The 18,741-nt window shown below is 39.7% G+C and overlaps 2 protein-coding genes across 2 annotated transcripts; one reads left to right on the top strand and one right to left on the bottom strand.

The window, feature by feature from the left end:
- The first annotated feature begins 7,980 nt into the window (after positions 1–7,980).
- Positions 7,981–9,043, top strand: LOC107816666 (NDR1/HIN1-like protein 13). The gene has a single exon (XM_016642396.2). The coding sequence runs from the start codon at positions 8,093–8,095 to the stop codon at positions 8,900–8,902; it is 810 nt and encodes a 269-aa protein (XP_016497882.1). The 5' UTR covers positions 7,981–8,092; the 3' UTR covers positions 8,903–9,043.
- Positions 9,044–10,005: 962 nt separating this feature from the next.
- On the bottom strand, positions 10,006–17,537 carry LOC107816668 (nitrate regulatory gene2 protein). Its single transcript, XM_016642397.2, has 6 exons — positions 17,211–17,537; positions 14,448–15,610; positions 14,172–14,243; positions 13,066–13,277; positions 11,432–11,655; positions 10,006–11,029 (listed from the first exon to the last, which is right to left on the bottom strand). Exons 2-6 carry the CDS (start codon positions 15,538–15,540, stop codon positions 10,363–10,365), a joined length of 2,268 nt encoding a protein of 755 aa, XP_016497883.1. The 5' UTR covers positions 15,541–15,610; positions 17,211–17,537; the 3' UTR covers positions 10,006–10,362.
- Positions 17,538–18,741: the final 1,204 nt, after the last annotated feature.

Raw genomic sequence — 18,741 nt, 5'->3', positions numbered from 1 at the left:
TAGAATCACAAACATATGCCAAATAGGCCAAAACACCCCTTCTCGACCATACGCCGAGCCTTCACATAAGAGATAACACTACGGGTAGAATGACCAGGAGTCCTTCTCCACTCTAAACGGGGTAAACCCGGCAAGGCTAAGGTCACAGTCTTGGCATGACAGTCCAAGATAGCTTGGTAAGGTGATAACCAGTCCATCCCCAATATAACATCGAAATTAACCATGTCCAGAAGCAACAATTCTATACGAGTCTCAAGACCCCCAATCACGACTATAAAAGAGCGATGGACTCGATCAACCATAATAGAATCACCCACCGGTGTAGACACATATACAGGGGCACTCAAGGAATCACTAGGCATGACTAGATACGGTGCAAAATAAGATGACACATAGGAGTACGTAGACCCTGGATCAAATAAAATGGAAGCATCTTTGCCACAAACTAGAACAGTACCTGTGATAACTGCATCGGAAGCCTCAGCCTCAGGCCTGGCTGGAAGAGCATAACATCGGGGCTAGGCCCCACCACCCTGGACTACCTCTCGGGGATGGCTTGCAGCTGGCTGGCCTCCACATCTAGCGGTCGGAGCTCCACCTCTATCACCTCTACCTCCACCTCTAGAACCTCTACCCCCACCTCTAGCTGGCTGGGCGGGTTGTGGAACACCTGGTGCCCATAGCACAGGAAACTTGCCGCTGCGACTGAGTACCCACTAATCTCGGACAAGCCCTCCGGATATGACCATACTCACCACACTCATAGCATCCACTTGAGTTCTACGGCTAAGGAAACTGAGACTAACCATGGTGACTTGAATGACCACCCCGAAAACTCTGGACCGGTGGTGCACTGACAGGAGATGGTGGTGCACTGTAGGACTGTTGATCAGAATACTGCATGTGAGAACCACGACCACCTGAAGCACCGTGAGAAACCTGAAGTGCTGACTAAAAGGGCCTAGGAGGATGGCCTTTACCATACGAATCCCTGCCTCTAGACGAGGCACCACTGAATCTGCCTGAATGACGGGGCCTCTTGTCTGACCCATGACCACCTCCCTGCGATAGAACCATCTCCACTTTCCTGGCCACATTAGGTGCCTCCTGGAAAGTAATCTCACTCCTGGTCTCCCTAGCCATCTGAAGACGAATTGGCTGAATAAGTCCATTAATGAACCTCCTCATCCTCTCTCTCTCTCTCTCTCTCTCTCTCTCGGTGGGAAGTATGATAAGAGCATGACGAGCCAAGTCAATGAATCTGGTCTCATACTGAGTAACAGTCATGGAACCCTACTGGAGACACTCAAACTGCCTCTGATAGGCCTCTCTCTAAGTGATGGGGAGAAACTTCTCTAGAAATAGCTGAGTAAACTGCTCTCAAGTCAAAGCTAGCGATCCGGCTGGTCTAGCCAAGCAGAAATCCCTCCACCAAATCTTGGCAGATCCGAACAAGCTAAAAGTAGAAAAATCAACCCCATTGGTCTCAACTATCCTCATGTTCCTAAGAACCTCGTGACAGCTGTCTAGATAATCCTGGGGATCCTCAGTAGATGCACCGCTAAAAGTAGTAGTGAAGAGCTTGGTGAACCTGTCCAATCCTTACAAAGCATCGGCACACATAGCTGCTCCATCGCAGGTCTGAGCTACCACACCCGGCTGAACTGCTCCAACTGGCTGAGCCATTGGAGTCTGAATTTGTGGAGCCATCTGCTCCGGAGTACGAGTAGCAGGAGTCTGGGCTCCTCCTCCAGCCTGAGAGACGGCTAGTACTACAGGAAGCAAGCCTGCCCGGGTGACACTTTCCATAAGGCCAACTAGATGGACCAGAGCATCCTGAAGTACTAGGGTAGCAATAAACCCCTCTAGGAACTGAGCTGGGCCCACCGGAACTGTCTGGGCCAGAAGCTTATCATCAAAGTCAACCGGAGGCTCCGCCGCTAGTGTTGCTACTCTGGGCTGAGCTTTGCCCCTACCTCGGCCTCGCCCTCTGCCCCTAGTGGGAGCTACTGTTGGGGGCTCGGGCTGCTGATCGGTGGATGAGGAAGCGCGTGTTCTCGCCATCTGCAAAAGAATAGAGTAGAAATTCAATTAGCATTGAGAAACCAAACCGCACGGTAAGAAAGAACAAATGTGAAGTTTTTCCTAGCTCTGTAGCCTTTGGGGGATAAATACAAACATCTCCGTACCGATCCCTCAGACTCTACTAAGCTTGTTCGTGAATAGTGAGACCTATGTAACCTAGAGCTTTGATACCAACTTGTCACGATCTAGATTTCCCACCCTCGGGAGTCGTGATGGCACTTACTCGTAGAAGCTAGGCAAGCCACGAAATATAGAAATTCTAACTCTTTCATTTTAATCCTTTTTACAATTTTGAATTAACAGGAAATCAACATTTGAATATTAATGATAAACAGAACAAGCGGAAGACTTAAACAGCGAAAAATAACCAAGCCAGTACTACAATGCCAATATACTCCTCTACCCGGAATCTGGTGTCACAATATTCACGGACTGTCTATGAGTACTACATATAAACGGCTGAAAGAAATACAATCTGTCTCGAAATCTAATGAAAATAGAGTAAATAATAAAGCAGAAGAGAACGTCTGGCCTGCGGAGGCCTGCAGGACTACCTCAGAATCTCTAGCTGGACTAAAGGCAGGCTCCCCAAGTGCTACTGTCCAAAACCTGCTCCGGAATCTGCACATAATGCATAGTATAGCATCAGCACAACCGACCCCATGTGCTGGTAAATGTCTGGCCTAACCCCGGCGAGTTAGTGACGAGGCTAGGACCAGACTCCAGATAAACCTGGGCAGTTATATAATATACAGCGGAAATAAACAAGAATAAACAATTAACATGGGAGGGGGTACATGCTACGGGGGAGATATCAAATCCAGCAGAAACTTAAGAGAAATATGAGGGAACAATTCAAGATTTACTACAAAACAATAATAACACTGTTGCGGCGCTTAACCCGGTCTAACTGTAACACTGTTGCGGCGTGCAACCCGATCCAATATAATATTGTTGTGGCGTGCAACCCGATCCAACATAACATTGTTGCGGCATGCAACCCGATCCAATATAACATTGTTGCGGCGTGCAACCCGATCCAACATAACATTGTTGCGGCGTGCAACCCATTCCATATAAAGTATTGTTGCGGCGTGCAACCCATTCCATATATTTATATACCTTTAGCAACAACCATACCAAAAGTCCCGGCAAGGGATCAATAATAAACTACAATATCTCGGCAAGGGATTCGATAGTAAGAGTAAGTACGTCCCGACAAGGCAGAAACATCTATAACCAATGTTAACCCAACTTCTACTCATCTCATCTAACACCAATACTCAATCATAAGTAATTTCCATGAAAACAAATTTAATCCTTTCTCAATATCGAGAATCATCAATTAAAGCATCTCTATTATCATTTATGAACACAACAAATTGCAATTTAAGACTCACGGTCATGCTCGACACCAACGTATAGATGCTCGTCACCATGCCTATACGTCACACTCAACAAGAAGCAAATAGCAAATAGGACACGACTCCTAATCCATCAAGCTAAGGTTAGACCAAACACTTACCTCGAACTACCACGGCCAACTCAAGCCTCAAACACCGCCTTTCCTTTCGAATTCGGCTCCAAATCAATTGTATCTAGACATAATCGACTTAATGACATCAATAAACACTAAACAATCCAATTTCAATGCTTAATTATAGCTTTCTAACCATTCTTCCCAAAAAGTCAAAAATTGACTCCGGGCCCGCTTGGTCAAAACACGAGGTTCAGACCAAAACCTGATTACCCATTCACCCACGATCCCGAATATATATTTTAGTTTTGAAATCCGACCCCAAAACGAGGTCAAATTTCCAAATAATCAAAAAGCCCTAACTCTACCCAAATCCCTAATTTTCTACCCTTAATCTCATGTTTTAGGCCTAGAAATCTAGTAGGTGTTGATAAAAATGGAATAAAACGAGCTTAGCATTACATACCTATGAAGCTATGGTGAAGTTCCTCTTCAAAAATCTCCCAAGAGGTGTGGAGAAGATGAAGTTTATGAAAAATGGTGGAATTCCCGTAATGAATTCTGTTTTTGAAACATAAAATAACTGGGCGAATTTGGTCTTCGCGTTCGCAACAAGCTCATTGTGTTCGCGAAGAGTTAGGCCTGAGATACCTTCGCGTTCGCATAAGTGGGCTCGCGATCGCGGAGCACTAACTCCTCGAGCCCTCGCGTTCTCGTCCAGGTGGTCGCGTTCGCGTAGGTATAATACCCCTCCCCTGCCCAGGCTCATAAGCCATCGCATTCGCGTGTGTTAGGTCGCGTTCGCAAAGGGTATCCCCCCTTAGCCTCGCGTTCGCATCACTAGCTTCGCGTTCACGAAAAAGAAATTTGGCACCTGGGAGATTTGCCTTACGCGTTCGCGAGTGTGCCCATGCGAACGCGAAGAGTAAAATCCCTAGGCACTGAACAACAAAAACCTGCAACTTTTATGAGTTCAAAAACCTTCCAAAACACACCCGATCCCTCAAAGCTCCAAACCAAACATACATACTAACTCAAAAACATCATATGAACTTATCCGTGCGATCAAATAGCCAAATTAACCCCTTAAACAATGAATTAAACCTCAAAATCAATGAAATATTTCAAAACTTCTTAAAACATCAAATTTTGCATTTAAGGTCCGAATCCCGTCAAACGGATTCCGTTTCTTACCAAACTTAATAAAATTATCTTAAATCACATATAAGACCTATACCGGGTGCCAGAACCAAAATACGGGTCCGATACCAACATGTTCTAATCAAAATTCATTTCCAATTTCTTTAAATAATTTCAGAAAATACTTTTCTTCAAAAATTCATTTCTCGGGAACCTCGGAATTCGATTTCGGGCATACGCCCAAGTCCCATATTTTTCTATGGACCCTCCGGGACCGTCAAATCGCAGGTCCGGGTCCGGGTTCCAAAACATTGACTGAAGTCAAATTAATTCATTTTATAGTCAAAACTTATCATTTTCCAAAGATTTTTACATATAAGCTTTCCGGCTACACGCCTGGGCCGTGCACGCAAATCGAGGTAATGCTAAAAGAGGTTTTTTAAAGCCTCGAAATGCAGAACTTATCGAGTTAGCCAACAAAGGCAAGACGAGATGGTTTTGGATAGAAGACGGCATACTACTTACCACAGGTCGGCGGGTCTACATGCCTAGATTTGGAGACATTAGACGGTGGATAATAAGGGAGAGTCATGACACAATGTGGGTTGATCATCCAGGTCAACATCGCACTAGGGCCTTGGTTGAGTCAGTTTACTATTGGCCACGCATGCGAGATGACATAGAGTGCTATGTGCAGACTTGTCTTGTCTGTCAACAGGACAAGGTTGAACAACAACAACCCGGAGGACATTTGGAGCCACTACCAGTTGCAGAGCATCCATGGGAGAGCGTGACTATGGACTTTATCACTTGTCTACCGAAGTTTGACGGTTATAGTACTATTATGGTGGTCGTGGATAGATTTTCCAAATATGTCACCTCCATGCCTGCCTCACCGGGTTGCACAGCTAAGGAAGCCGCCAAGCTATTCTTTAAGAACGTGGTAAAGTATTGGGGCTTACCAAGGCATACCATCAGTGATCGAGACCCCCGCTTCACTGGGAACTTTTGGAGAGAGTTGATCGAAATACTTGGCACGGAATTGCACTTTTCTACTAGTTTCCACCCACAGACGGATGGACAAACAGAACGGGTCAATGCCTTACTAGAATGCTACTTGAGGCATTATGTAAGTGCGTACCAGAAAGAATAGGCAAAGATCCTAGACATCGCCCAATTCTCTTATAACTTGCAGCGAAGTGAGTACACGGGGCGGACACCATTTGAGCTAGCCACGGCCAACAACCATAAACTCCACATTCATTACCAGCCGCATTCGAGGGAAAGAGTTTTGGGGCTTATCATATGGCCAAAGGATGGGAGGAGCAGCTCGATACTGCTAAGTCCTACTTGGATAAGGTAGCTAAGAAGATGAAGAAGTTTGCGGACCGTAAGCGGCGTCCCACAGACTATAGAGTTGGGGGACATGGTCATGGTAAAGTTTAACCCAAGACAGTTCAAGGCACTACGGGGCATGCATCAGAATCTTATTCGTAAGTACGAGGGCCCATTTAAGATCGTCGCCAAGGTAGGCAAGATCTCATACAAGCTTGACATTCCATCGTATATTAAGATCTACCCTGTCTTCCATGCCAGCATGCTTAAGCCATATCATGAAGATAAGGATGATCCAAGTAGGGGCCAATCAAGTCGAACGCCAATGACTATCACCGCCTCGCATGATCGGGAGATTGAGGCTATCATAGATTACCAGGCCAGGCGAAAATAAGGGCAAAAGCCACCGCTATGTTCCTCGTCCATTGGAAAGGGCAATCACCGGAGGAGGCCACGTGGGAACGATATGAAGACTTGTGGCAATTCAAAGATAAGATCCGAGAGTTTATGTAGCAGCATTGCGTCGCGGTCGTCGCAATATTGGGTGGGGGAGAGTGTGATGACCCACTATGTCATCATGCCGCGTAGGCGCCATTTGGCATATATTAATGTCATGTGGAAGCTTACATAAGAAGAAGGCTAGCATTTGTGAGAAGATTCTAGAGAGGTATGGATATTTCCTTAGGAAGAACCTAGATCCTTATGGATTTGCTAAGAAAGTCCTTGGAATCTTCTAGGCTTGTAGAGAATTCTAGAGAAAGTCCTTATCTTGTAAATATCAAGGACTTGTATAATAATTAATATTTACACATTAGCCCCTAGGAGACTAGTATATAAGGGGGTCACTCATTTGTAATTCACCAAGCAAACAGTTCAAGTTCTCTCTAATACAAAGTTTCCTTTAATAATTCTCTTGTGTTTTTTCTTTCATTCTCTTAGCGATCTTGAGTGTAGTAAGGCTGACTTGGCATAGCAAGAACGTGAGCAAGTTGTGCAAGATCGTGAGTGAGTTGTGTCAAGTGCTGCACATGTACTTAGTTAACAACTAAGGACGTGACTTACTAATAGCCACCATTTTCTTAACAGCTTATTAGCTGTCAATTTTTAAGGAAGTCCACCCTTTGAACTTTTCTTTTTGTCGTTTTCTCCTCTAGTTTCATTTTCTTTAATTAATTATTTCATGTGTTTCTTGTTTGAATAATTCTTATTTGCCTCTCAATTAATATGAGCTTTACTGTTTCAACCTATTTCCCTTTCACCAAAACTCCGTTCATTCACCGCTGCACATCAATGTAGTAATAAATTCCTCACCTAAAGCGAGAAATAGTCCACTTCCTGTTTTGGAAAATTGACTTAGTGAAAGTTGTATCACACATTATGATGTTACAAGAAATAAATTTTTCTTAAGATGAGATTAATAATTAATTAATTGATCGAAGATTTGGAGTCAAATTATCTTCATTGTGGATAAGATAACTAAAGAAAAAAATTCCATTTCTAAAGCTACTGATAAAACACACTGCTTCATAAATGAAAGGCGAAAAAAGATTATTCTAGTGTCCCTTAAAGAAGAAATAATCTCTTATGCCCGTTTACAATTTGAATAAAAAAACAATACTAGTAATATGTTTTATTTACAAATTTCTTGTGTTATTTCCTGAAAATCTCGTATTAAAAAAATTATTATATAACTAAAACAATATTTGTTAAAGATCTATAAAACCATATTTTCCATTATTATGGATAATTAAGATTGGTATTTCTCTTGTTTTTTCCTAGTTAATTTCCGCTTTGTGCTTTACAACTGTGATCTTCAAATATTGAATTGTACCTAAATTTAATATATCCACCTCTTGCGTGTAACATGTCACGCGGTTTTTCTTTCATTACACGCACACACGTACTACCATAAATATAAATACAAAACATCACACAATCCATAACCTCATTCATTTCCGCTATTCCTTTGCTCACATTCTTCCACACAACAACGTTCACATTCATTTCTGTTCTCTCACTCCATATTCTGTATCTATAGTTTTGTATAAGTACACTATGGCTGATCGTGTACATCCTCGAGATTCGCCGCCGGAGAGCCCATTGCCGTCGTCGCACAACTCCGGCGAAGTAGGAATTCCTACAAAACCACCGCAGCCGGCGTCTCCAAAGCCTCTGCCACCGCCTGGAACGTATGTAGTTCAAGTACCAAAGGATCAAATCTACCGGTATCCTCCGCCGGAGAATTCCCGCCGTTACGAATCTCTGACGAAACGGAAGCCTCGCAGGAGCTGCTGCTGTCGGTGCCTTTGCTACACATTCTCTCTACTCCTCATTCTCATTATCGCGCTCGGCATCACCGCCGGCGTTCTCTACCTCGTCTTCCGCCCTGAAGCGCCGAAGTACACAATCTCCGACGTCGCGATTAAGAATTTCAACCTGACGTCATCGTCTTCCGTATCGCCTGCATTTGACGTCACTGTCCGAGCTGAAAACCCTAACAACAAGATCGGGATTTACTACAGGAAAGGAAGCTCCGTTACTGTACTCTACTCCGATGTTAACCTCTCTAACGGCGAATTCCCGGCATTTTATCAGCCAACGAATAACGTAACGGTTTTTAAGACGCCGTTGAAAGGATCAAACGTCCTGCTCGGAAGCGCCGTTAGGACTGCGTTAAGGAATGAACAGAAGCAAGGGAAAGTGCCGTTTAGGGTGGACATTAAAGCGCCCGTTAAGATCAAGGTTGGAGCCGTTAAGACGTGGGAAATTACCGTTAAGGTTAAGTGTGACATAACGGTGGATACTTTAACGGAGAAATCTAAAATAGTTTCCAAACATTGTAAATATAGTGTGAGGCTTTGGTAGAGGGCTAGAACATTTTAGTCAAATTTAATTTATATAAACGATTCTTTCTTATATAGGGAGAAAATTGTTGTATTTTATAAACTGAAAATTTTAGTTAATTCATCCTACATAGAAAATAAATAAATTTTTGGCTTCCTTGAATATATATTCGCGAGTTTGGGGATATATTCGTGAACCTAGATTTGTTTGTGAGCTGAATCACATGTTTTCTCATAGGTAACTTGTCCAATTTGACACAGTTTCTGCTTAGACCAACAACAGCCAATCTCGTAGTCCTAAATTATCAAGTTATGTGAATGGAATTGTACTTTGCTCGTGAACAAGAACTTGAAACGGCAAACAAGAAGAACAATGCACCCCCAACTTCAACCAACAATATCACATGTACACTCAAATTTCTTTATAACAACATCATTTGTTCTGATACAGTTTATTGTTATTATAGAGGATATATATACTATAGCATAACTTAAAATCAGTTCCGAAAAAAATTTAATTTTTATAATGAATGATTATTATATAAGAATGTTGTTATAAAGAGTGTGACTTTATATGCAGATTGCAATGCAGTGCTCGACTACAGTGCCAACCAACAGTATGTCTTGCAGTAGTGTTAGAAGTGGTTCGCCTAATATTAATTTGAGACCGTTGTAAGAGCCCAATCCAACCCCTCCGCCTTTCCCAATATCAAGGGCCTTTTGGAAATCTGGATACGGCATCAAGATAATTGTCTAACTATTTTGATATGGCTACATTGTTGGGAAGGTATGGAACTTTTCTGATTAAGAAAGGAAGGCGTAGGAACAATCATTAAACCACAACTTCACAAGCCAAGCAATTAATCTAGTAATAATGAATGTATTAGTTATGCTTCATCTCAAAGACAATAGCTTGCATGTTGTACTTGGTACTCAGGTTAGCGCAAGTCTTCTTGGGGGAGCTATTCATATGGAGTCTGCCTCCTCTGTTAAAGAAATAAATATAGACCTAACTCAACCGCAAAAGCTAACTTACGCAATGAAGGTTGCAATATTGAGGGATTTTCTAGCACACCCAAACTTCTCTAAACGACTTGGGAAAGCTCCATAAAATAGAAACAAATATGGAACTGGAAAATATTTAATGAAACTGTAACTGAGTTCATCAAAGTAATGTACATGTTTTGCTATCATATAAACAGCTCTCTTAATGACTACTCTACACTCCTTACTTTCCCATTGCCCCATTTCAAAATATGCATATACAGCCACTATATAGGGATTTTTATTATTTCAAGATTCAACAAAAATATATTGATGCTCCAAGAATTATTCCCTTTTGTTTACCTCCCTGTACAAATGACAGAATAAATAGTCCTTGCTTTGCTATATTCACTGGTATCTCTTCAGAGTTTCAGCCTGCCTTTCAGTATCTGCTGCTACTTCACATTTTGCAACTTATTTGTTTCTCCGAAGACCATTTTATGATTGGGAGTTCATTCGCAGTGCATAACTATGCTTGGCTTCTTGGATGGCCTTTTGGAGATCAGTAAACATTTTCAGAGAAGACTCAGAAAAGTTGTTTAACTGGCCAAGAAAAAAAGCCAAGCTTGTACGAAAACGATCAAAGCCGGTTATCCAGTCCTCAGGAGAATCATCTCTCAGTGGGGTAAGAGCTGGATCACTTCCATGAGGATGATGATTTGTACCCTTCCCTTGGTTCTTCTCTTGCCGTGGTAGGAAGTGAGAAATTTCAGCGGCCAAGCCCTTCATAGCATCCGAAACTTCTTTAGTGGGTAAAGAATCAAACATCTCCAACCAGACAGAACAGGTGGTATAAATAGGCGGGCCATAGTTTCTGAGTGGCGGAGGTTGCAACCTTCTTTTATTTCTCCTGGATGATTGCTGGCGAAGGGAGACACACTTGTGGAGCCACTTATTTATAGCATCCACGTATGCCTTCTGAGCGACAATCCACTTTGTAAAACTTGAAGATAGAGAACTCAATTGATTTTGAAGATGGATGGCGATCTGCCGACGAGTATCTGAGTGAATAAGGATCTTCATATTTCCAGGGGAATGAGCTATTGATATGATATGGAGCTGAAGCTTGTGGCTGTCGAGCATCATTTCCCACATATTCCTCAATCTGTCATAGGAACAGGTTAGCACGCGCACAATAAAATAAGAAAATAATTCTAACCATTAACCTTCAAAAGCCATCCTCCTACAAACATGAGCACACGTGTGTGAGAATGCTGTTTTTTTTTTGTGAGGAGGAGAGCTTTTCTCTCCTGACAAAACTGGTGAAAAATTGCAAAAACAATTTTTTTGCTCAACATATAATGGTAGAGAGAACTTGATGGAGATTCTCCATATCTCTGAAGCATGGAACTATTAAAGTGCATGTTTTCTTCTTTATAGGATGTGCAATGATATAACGAGTTTTTTTCCTGCATTGAGTACCTCGTATGGAGTGCATTTAAGTGAATATCTCTATAGATTTACATTATATTCAATGCTAAAATAGTGAGCAACATTAGTGACGTACCCCTCAATCAACTCCTCCAGTTGAGGTTGAAGCTCCTTGTCTCTTATTTCCTCAATTTTCCTTGAGATGGAATTAATTCTATGAATTGCAACTCCAATTCTCGAGTGAAGATCCTTCACACCAGCACGTGTCTTGTCTATCCTCTGTGGACTTTCTACCTTAGATTCTAGTTGTCGCAGAAGCTTACGCTTAGCATCGTAAACACTTCGGATCATCTCACAAGCCTGAAAGCCAAAAGATATTTACATTTAGTTGTACGCCGGCAACTAAAGAATACGGGGGAAAGGACTACATATTTACAATAAGCAGCTCAAACACCATTAAGAAGAGGAAAATAGAATATAACCAGCAGATGCTAATAAACTGAAAGGTCTATTAATAAATTCTTCAACTTTTCTTAAAGAGTTGATATAAAATTCAACCACAATCACTTTGCAAAATGTTAATCTTCACAACTGCAAGATTCCATTTTAAGATCAGATGTTATGCATTGATTTCTTGTCTGGGATCTCAGTATGTCTTAATTGATTAATATCAAATTTACAACACTATATATCTCAGACAATAATACGAGAAAGGAAAAGCATCTCATTTAAACTCTCGGTACTTCCAAAAGAACTATAATTAGAGCAAGTAAGAAACTTCGACAGAAGACTATGCCTTGGGTTTTGGAAAAAAAGAAGATATATGACCGTTGGTACAAAGCAGTGTTATCAAAAGCGAAAAGCGCAAAAAAGCTCTATGGTCTGGTGGGGCTTTAAGCGCAAAGTGCAAATAAAGCATGGGCTTTAATGAAGAAATGCGCAAATGGAGAAAAACTACAAATATGTATGTGTAGTCCAAGATTAATGCCTATAAGCTTGAATACCATATATGTGGCAAAGAAATTGAAGAAAATTTACGATAAAGTAATCAATTGTTTAGTGTCATCTCTTCACGATTAAGCTCATTGCCAAGGAAAAGTATGCCTTAGAGCCTTGATGACAACACTGAAGCGCCCACTAAGCAAGGCGAAGCGCTCAACATGTTTTGAGCCTCGCTTCAGGGCTTAAGCGCGCTTTAAGCGTGCCTTTGATAACAGTGGTACAAAGTCTATCACTATCTTAACAGGCCAAAGGAATGTAAACACGGGAAGAATATTTACGGAATTGTTTCTTTTGACCAGTTACATCAAGAGATCAGTCAAGAGCTCTGAAAGAAAAATTAGACTATCTTCTTGCAAATTTCATGCTTCAAGGGATTAATAATGCACTCTGTAAGAAATTGACTTAATACGTAACTTTGAAACTGAAATTTAGTTTGTCATTCAAAAAGAATGCAGAAACATAATTAACATCAAGATTACTAGATTTCTTTGGGGGGAAGTGGAGGGAAGAGCATTTCCACTAGGATATTCTTTTATAAGTTACCTCATTAAACCCCATATGAAACCTAGAGTTAATACTTTTTGCATACAAAATATCTGAGTACAGAAACTAACATCGAAGAGGTAAGTTTTTCATCCATAGGAATGTCATCATCATAGAACAACAAGACTTATGGGTTGTTTACATATAACTAACTAGCTCACATACATGTATCCCTGTTACAACTAGACAAATACATCGTCGATACATAAATGAGCAATATCTTACCTTGAGTTCGTCATATAGCTTCTTCTCCCATGCAAACAGCCGATCTAATGTAGAGGCATGACTTCCTGAGACCATACAGAAATTATCGAAGAGATTGTTAGTAACATCCTCAATATTATCTGCTGAGTTTACACCAAGCCGATTTGGGGAGGAAGCATGAGATGATGTGGTGCGAGGCCATGTCAGGTACTTCAAGGAAGTTTGGGGAGGCTCTGAAAAAAATTTTAAGACGGCTGGATGAGCTTCATGGAGGAAAAAAAACAAAAAGACCGTAAAAGCTATAAGAAAATATGATGAAAGGTACGCAGAAGTAATAAGCCATGCATAAGAGCATCTAAAGCGAGTGAGTCTGGATGAGGTTAGAAGTTTCAAAACCATCATTTGACATACAATGGTCAGCAAGCAATAGCGATGATTAATGCAGAACTGTGTATTTGGATACGTACATGGTCTCAAATTTACTAATAGAAGCACATTCATGCATTAACACAATAGCTTCATTGATATTTAGGAGGTCATAACGAATGTGGACAGCAAGAATTCCGATCAAATGAGCATGGAGAAAAAAAGTGTCCAAGATAAAAGGATAGCAAGAAGGAGATCAGAACACCTACTTGGTCAGGACCAAGGTTGTGATTGCACAGTAATCCCTTCCTTCAACTTTTTAATATGAACATGATGTTAGAAATGAATGGTTCAGATGATAACATTTTTCCTTGTTTAGAATGTTTACCTCATTTCCTCCTCCAATAACCTTTCCCAACCACCAGAACCACCCCCCCCCCCAAAACCCTAGAAAAGAGGAAACGAAGTAGAGTAGCATATGGAAAAGAGAAAAACTTAAAAAAGCTAATATGTGTTTTCTTGTAGATTATTGAGAGTTAGAAGACCAAATCAGATCTAAATAATAATCTGCACTCCTCAAGGAAAAAGAACCTCCCTATATCTTGCTCGATTCCCCCATCTCCGTATCATAAACTAGAAAACATGTGGACCCAAGAGTGAAGTGGGATGAAAAGAACTCGAGAATGTGTTAAACAAATTATTTATTATACATGTAGAACCTGAAAAAGCTACCACAGCTATCTCTATATTAAGCGGCCTACCTTCAGGAACCTGGCTTGGATCGTCCCCGCAAGAGAAACAAGATCTTATTAATATTTTGGTCATTGACCCACCTGCCACAGATAAAATATCATTGATCAATTAAAAAAATGCAGAAAGAATGCTATACAAAAGAGTTAAGAGAGCAACAGTTCACGTCCAAAATACTCACTTTGTTCCCTTGCCTATCCAACTTGATTAAATAGACAGAGTTAAGGTTATGACCATTTTATATGCGTTTTCTATCTGGCATGAGAGAAGAAAGAGAGAGGACATACTTTCTTTCCCGGGAAAAATTGGACGGAAATGAAATTTGTTAGCCTCCAGCATGCGTGGAACTTCTCTTCCTGATTCAGATGCTTTTACGAAGAGATACTCAATATCTTTTATGCTCAAAAAGAAGTCCTTGGGTGCAATCTTATTCTCAATATCATTTTCTTTTACTGGTGTCTTCATGTCATTATCAACAGCGGGTCCTGAGGGTGCATCTCTTAGTGGGGACAAATCAGGTGACTTGCTTTTCTCCCCATTCAGAGACTTGGCTTCTGAAACTACCCTTCTCACAGAGGTTATGTCAGGTGAGACACTATTGCTAGTAGCATGATCAGCTGTTCTATTGACATTTTCAAAACTTCGGACCAGCGTTTCTGCGGAAGGCTCATCAAATTCATCATCTGAGACCTGTGACCCATCATCCCTTCCTGGTGAAGAATACCGTTCTTCTTCATCTTCTGATGCAGGAACTCTATCCACATCTCCGAGATGTCTTCTGTCATTTCCATTCTCTATCTTTCCATCTTGTGAAGTAAAATGATTATCGATAGAATGGCCAAGACCAAAATAGTCCCAAGGTGAAGTTTCAGAAGGGAAAGGAGGGGTTTCAAAAGGTGATGCTTCAGGCCTCTCTATGGAACGAGGCGTGGAGTTCTGTGGTGTACTTGAAGTAACTGAAACAGTAACTGGAACCGGCGGTTTTTCTTCAACTTTCCTAGAAAATGTACCTCTAAATTTCATGTGATTCACATGGTATCGACTTGAGGTTGGAGGTGAAGGAGACGGCAGGACATTCTCAGTTGCATCTGCATGACGTGAGAATGGAGAAGAGAATGAAAACTGGGAAAGGGACTTTTCAGTTAATGCAAGTGGCTCAGGTGTTGCACTAGTTGAAGTGTAGATTGAAGATTCAAATGGAGCCTCAGGTTCAACAAATTTCCTTAAAGCAGTTCCCGTAATTTTTAGAGTCTCGATATAAGCAATATGACTCGCTGCCAGATTACACCGGCCATCAAGAGCTTGCCTAACAAATTTCTTCCGTTCACGACAAAGCTGCAAGGTTTTATCTTCATCTAGTTTAGAGTTTGACACCCCCATCAAATCATTCGAGGGTTGAAAAATTCTTTGACTTCCCAGAATAGTTAGTCCAAGGTACGAAGACGCAGCTCTGATTCAAAATCTCAGAAGATTATTCATTTGTTAAGAGAAAATGCATGAAAGCTCTAAGCAAACACCATTTTCACACTTCATAACAAGATCAATGGAGCACATCATTCAAATCTCAACTAAATAGATCCAATACTATAAGAGATATTCAAAACGGAAAATCCCATATCATTGCTGAAGTGGGGAAAAAGCTAAACATGGCTTATCATGCGGCTATCCAAACAGTTAACTTCTATATCCAGTAATGGATAACATAAGGGAATTAAAAAAATTCAAACCACCAGTTTGGGTCACTTAATCCCGCTAAATCAGGCTTTACAAACATGTCAAATTCAGATGATTAAACATTGGAATCATCGGATGAATTTAATAAGAATTAGACTACTAAGATGATTAAACATCACAAAACGTAGAAAAAGTGTAAAACTAAATAAATAAAATAAATATTCAGTGCCCTACAACCGCAGATTCACCATCAAAAGAAACCAAACCTAATTAAATTTGACACAAAATATCTAAATATCAACTAACTAAAGAAGCACCAAAAAAACTTGCCTAAGAAAATCAGATCAGTTAACATTTAATAAGATTACCAAAAACGGATCAATTATTCTCCAAAGCAAGAATTTATCAAAAAGTAAAGAATCAACCTCCAAAAGAAAAAAGGGAGAGAGACAACTAAGAATCCAATCTTTAAAATTCACAGATTTTTGAAACATCAACTACTGCTTAACAGAATTCAATTCAATCCCAACCAAATACCCCACCCCCTAAACCCACCACCCCCCCACCCCACCCCCACCCCCCCAAAAAAAAGGAAGAAGCAACTATAAATCTAATCTTTAAAAGTCACAGATTTCTGAAACTTCCTAACTGCTTAACAGAAGTAAATTTAACCCCAACCAAATATCACCAAAAACCAATTAATCAACCACAACAAAGAAACATAACTTGATAATGAAATTAATAAATTCAAAGTAAGATCAATACTTCACAAAAACAAAAAGAAAAGCTCAAAACTGCTATAAGAACACCCCAAAAGGACAACTAAAAAATCAAAAGAAAATGATCAAATTAATCACCAAACGGCCAAAAGGGATCAGTAGTCTCCAAATTAAGAAAACTGGACTTCCAAAATAAGACACTATTTCACAACAATTGAATATAATTCAATTCAACCCCAAATCAAATAACACAAAAACCCACTAAACCATATCAACAACTAAAAAAGCTCAAAACTTGATAACGAATTTGAAGCAATAAAGAACACCCAGAAAGGAAGACTAAAAAAAGATCAAATTTTATCACCAAAAGGGATCAGTAATCTCCAAATTAAAAAACTGGACTGTTAAATTAAGATCAGACTTCACAACAACTTAACAGAATTCAGTTCAACCCCAAATCAAATATCACAACCCCCCCCCCCCCACACCCACACACACACTAAACCATCACCACAACTAAAAAAGCTCAAAACTTGATTTAAAAAAAATTAAAATTTGAGGCTATAAAGAACACACAAAATGGAAAAATAGAAAAAGATCAAATTTTTGTCACCATAAGGCCAAAAGGGATTGTGGGTCTTAGTGTAAGGATATTACCTGTAAGAGTCAACAAGTCAAACTGGTGAAATATTGTGGAATTCAGGGAAGAAAGATGATCCCAGTTGACAGAATTGGAAGGAATTGGGTGGAAACTGTGAAAGGAAGAAATAAAAGAGGAAATCTTTAGAGATGTGTGAAGTGTGTAGGCAGTGTCAGAACCAGGGGGTAAAATACTTTACATTACATCCATGCAGAGAATAAAGAAAAGGGGTTGAATCGGTTCTCTAAATTTGTATATTTTTGTAAGCAAAAGAAAACAGACAAATGGGAAGTGTATTTGTGTAATGTGTGTTCTGAGCTGTAGTGTCCACCTTTTTTCAACACAAAAGGAATTTCCTTTTTTTTTTCTCTTTTAAGTTTGTAAACTCTTTTTTTTTTCCTTTACTTTTTCTAAGTAATAATTTAAGCATATGTACTTTTGGTCCTAAATTAAAATATAAACTACTAATATGTTAATGATTACATTTAATTTTCTTTTAGTGGAAAGTGCACTTTTAGGATGTAAGCTGACTTCTAATAGTGACTTTTTATTTTTGTGATTTGCAAATTACTACGTAATTACTTATTTTTATTAATGTAATTACTTTTGTTACAGAGATGGGATAACTTGATAAAAATTGTTTATTCTTAGTGTATTCTGCTTAAATAATAAAGCTTCGAATATCAATTAGTTAATTAAACAAAACAAATAGTTAAATATAGTTGCATAGTTTTCAACTTCTTCAAATCAAAGAATTTGCAGAATGACTGATAAATGCATTATAAGACTTAAGGGTTGTGCCTCAAATTACAATCTATATATGAGGAAAAAATAATGCTGACTCGGCACCTCTCTTTGCCCAAAAAACCTATTTATCTTTTTTTCTCAATTTTTTGGCATTTCCTTCATTTTTCATCAATTTACGTGCTAGATTAAATAACACAAAAGACATTCTTAAATTCTCTTAAATCTTAATCATATTTATTATATTGATTGAATCACTAATTAATGGGATCCTTATAATTTTAGATGAGTTACAAACTTTTCACCTCCCCATTCACCATAACATTTCCTTTTTCAATAAATTCATTCATATAGATTTCATATACATGTTGTCAATCCCCTTTTCTTAGGCATGTTATACGATCCAATTGGTTTCACATTTTCGGTGCTAATCGGGGCTTCCAAGAGTATGTTAATAGATTATTGTTTTAGTTGTTTGGCTTCGTGCTGTTATCGTTTAGGTATATCAAGTGTGGTTTGAAGTACATTTTATGTTAAAGTAAAGATTTTTGTTCTTGATGTACTTTTCTTTATCAATGATTTTTCTCTTTCACATGTAATATGATTCAATATTTGTTATGCTCTTTCATTTGCATCTATACCTGCTTTTTGGGTCACGTTTTAACTTATGCCCGCTTTGCAAAAATATTGCAAGCGTACCCACTTTTTCGCGTAACTTCAGCATACGGGGCTGAAGTAGCAAATGCAATCACGCAAAACTTCAACATTCTAGTAGACGGACCTGAAGTAGCAAAAATTGCTGAA

This window comes from Nicotiana tabacum, chromosome 18, assembly GCF_000715075.1.
Source record: "Nicotiana tabacum cultivar K326 chromosome 18, ASM71507v2, whole genome shotgun sequence".
Classification (NCBI taxonomy): Eukaryota; Viridiplantae; Streptophyta; class Magnoliopsida; order Solanales; family Solanaceae; genus Nicotiana; species Nicotiana tabacum.
The sequence above is the reverse complement of the archived record's forward strand: the minus strand, read 5'-3'. Positions and strand labels throughout refer to the sequence as shown.

Bases quoted from the DNA above. Each gene is read 5' to 3' on its own strand.
- LOC107816666 (XM_016642396.2), top strand. From the start codon at position 8,093: ATGGCTGATCGTGTACATCCTCGAGATTCGCCGCCGGAGAGCCCATTG.
- LOC107816668 (XM_016642397.2), bottom strand. From the start codon at position 15,540: ATGGGGGTGTCAAACTCTAAACTAGATGAAGATAAAACCTTGCAGCTT. The intron at 14,244-14,447 runs GTATGTCCTCTC...TATCTGTGGCAG, and splicing joins AATTTTTCCCGGGAAAGAAA to GTGGGTCAATGACCAAAATA. The intron at 11,656-13,065 runs GTAAGATATTGC...TTTGGCTTTCAG, and splicing joins AGCTATATGACGAACTCAAG to GCTTGTGAGATGATCCGAAG.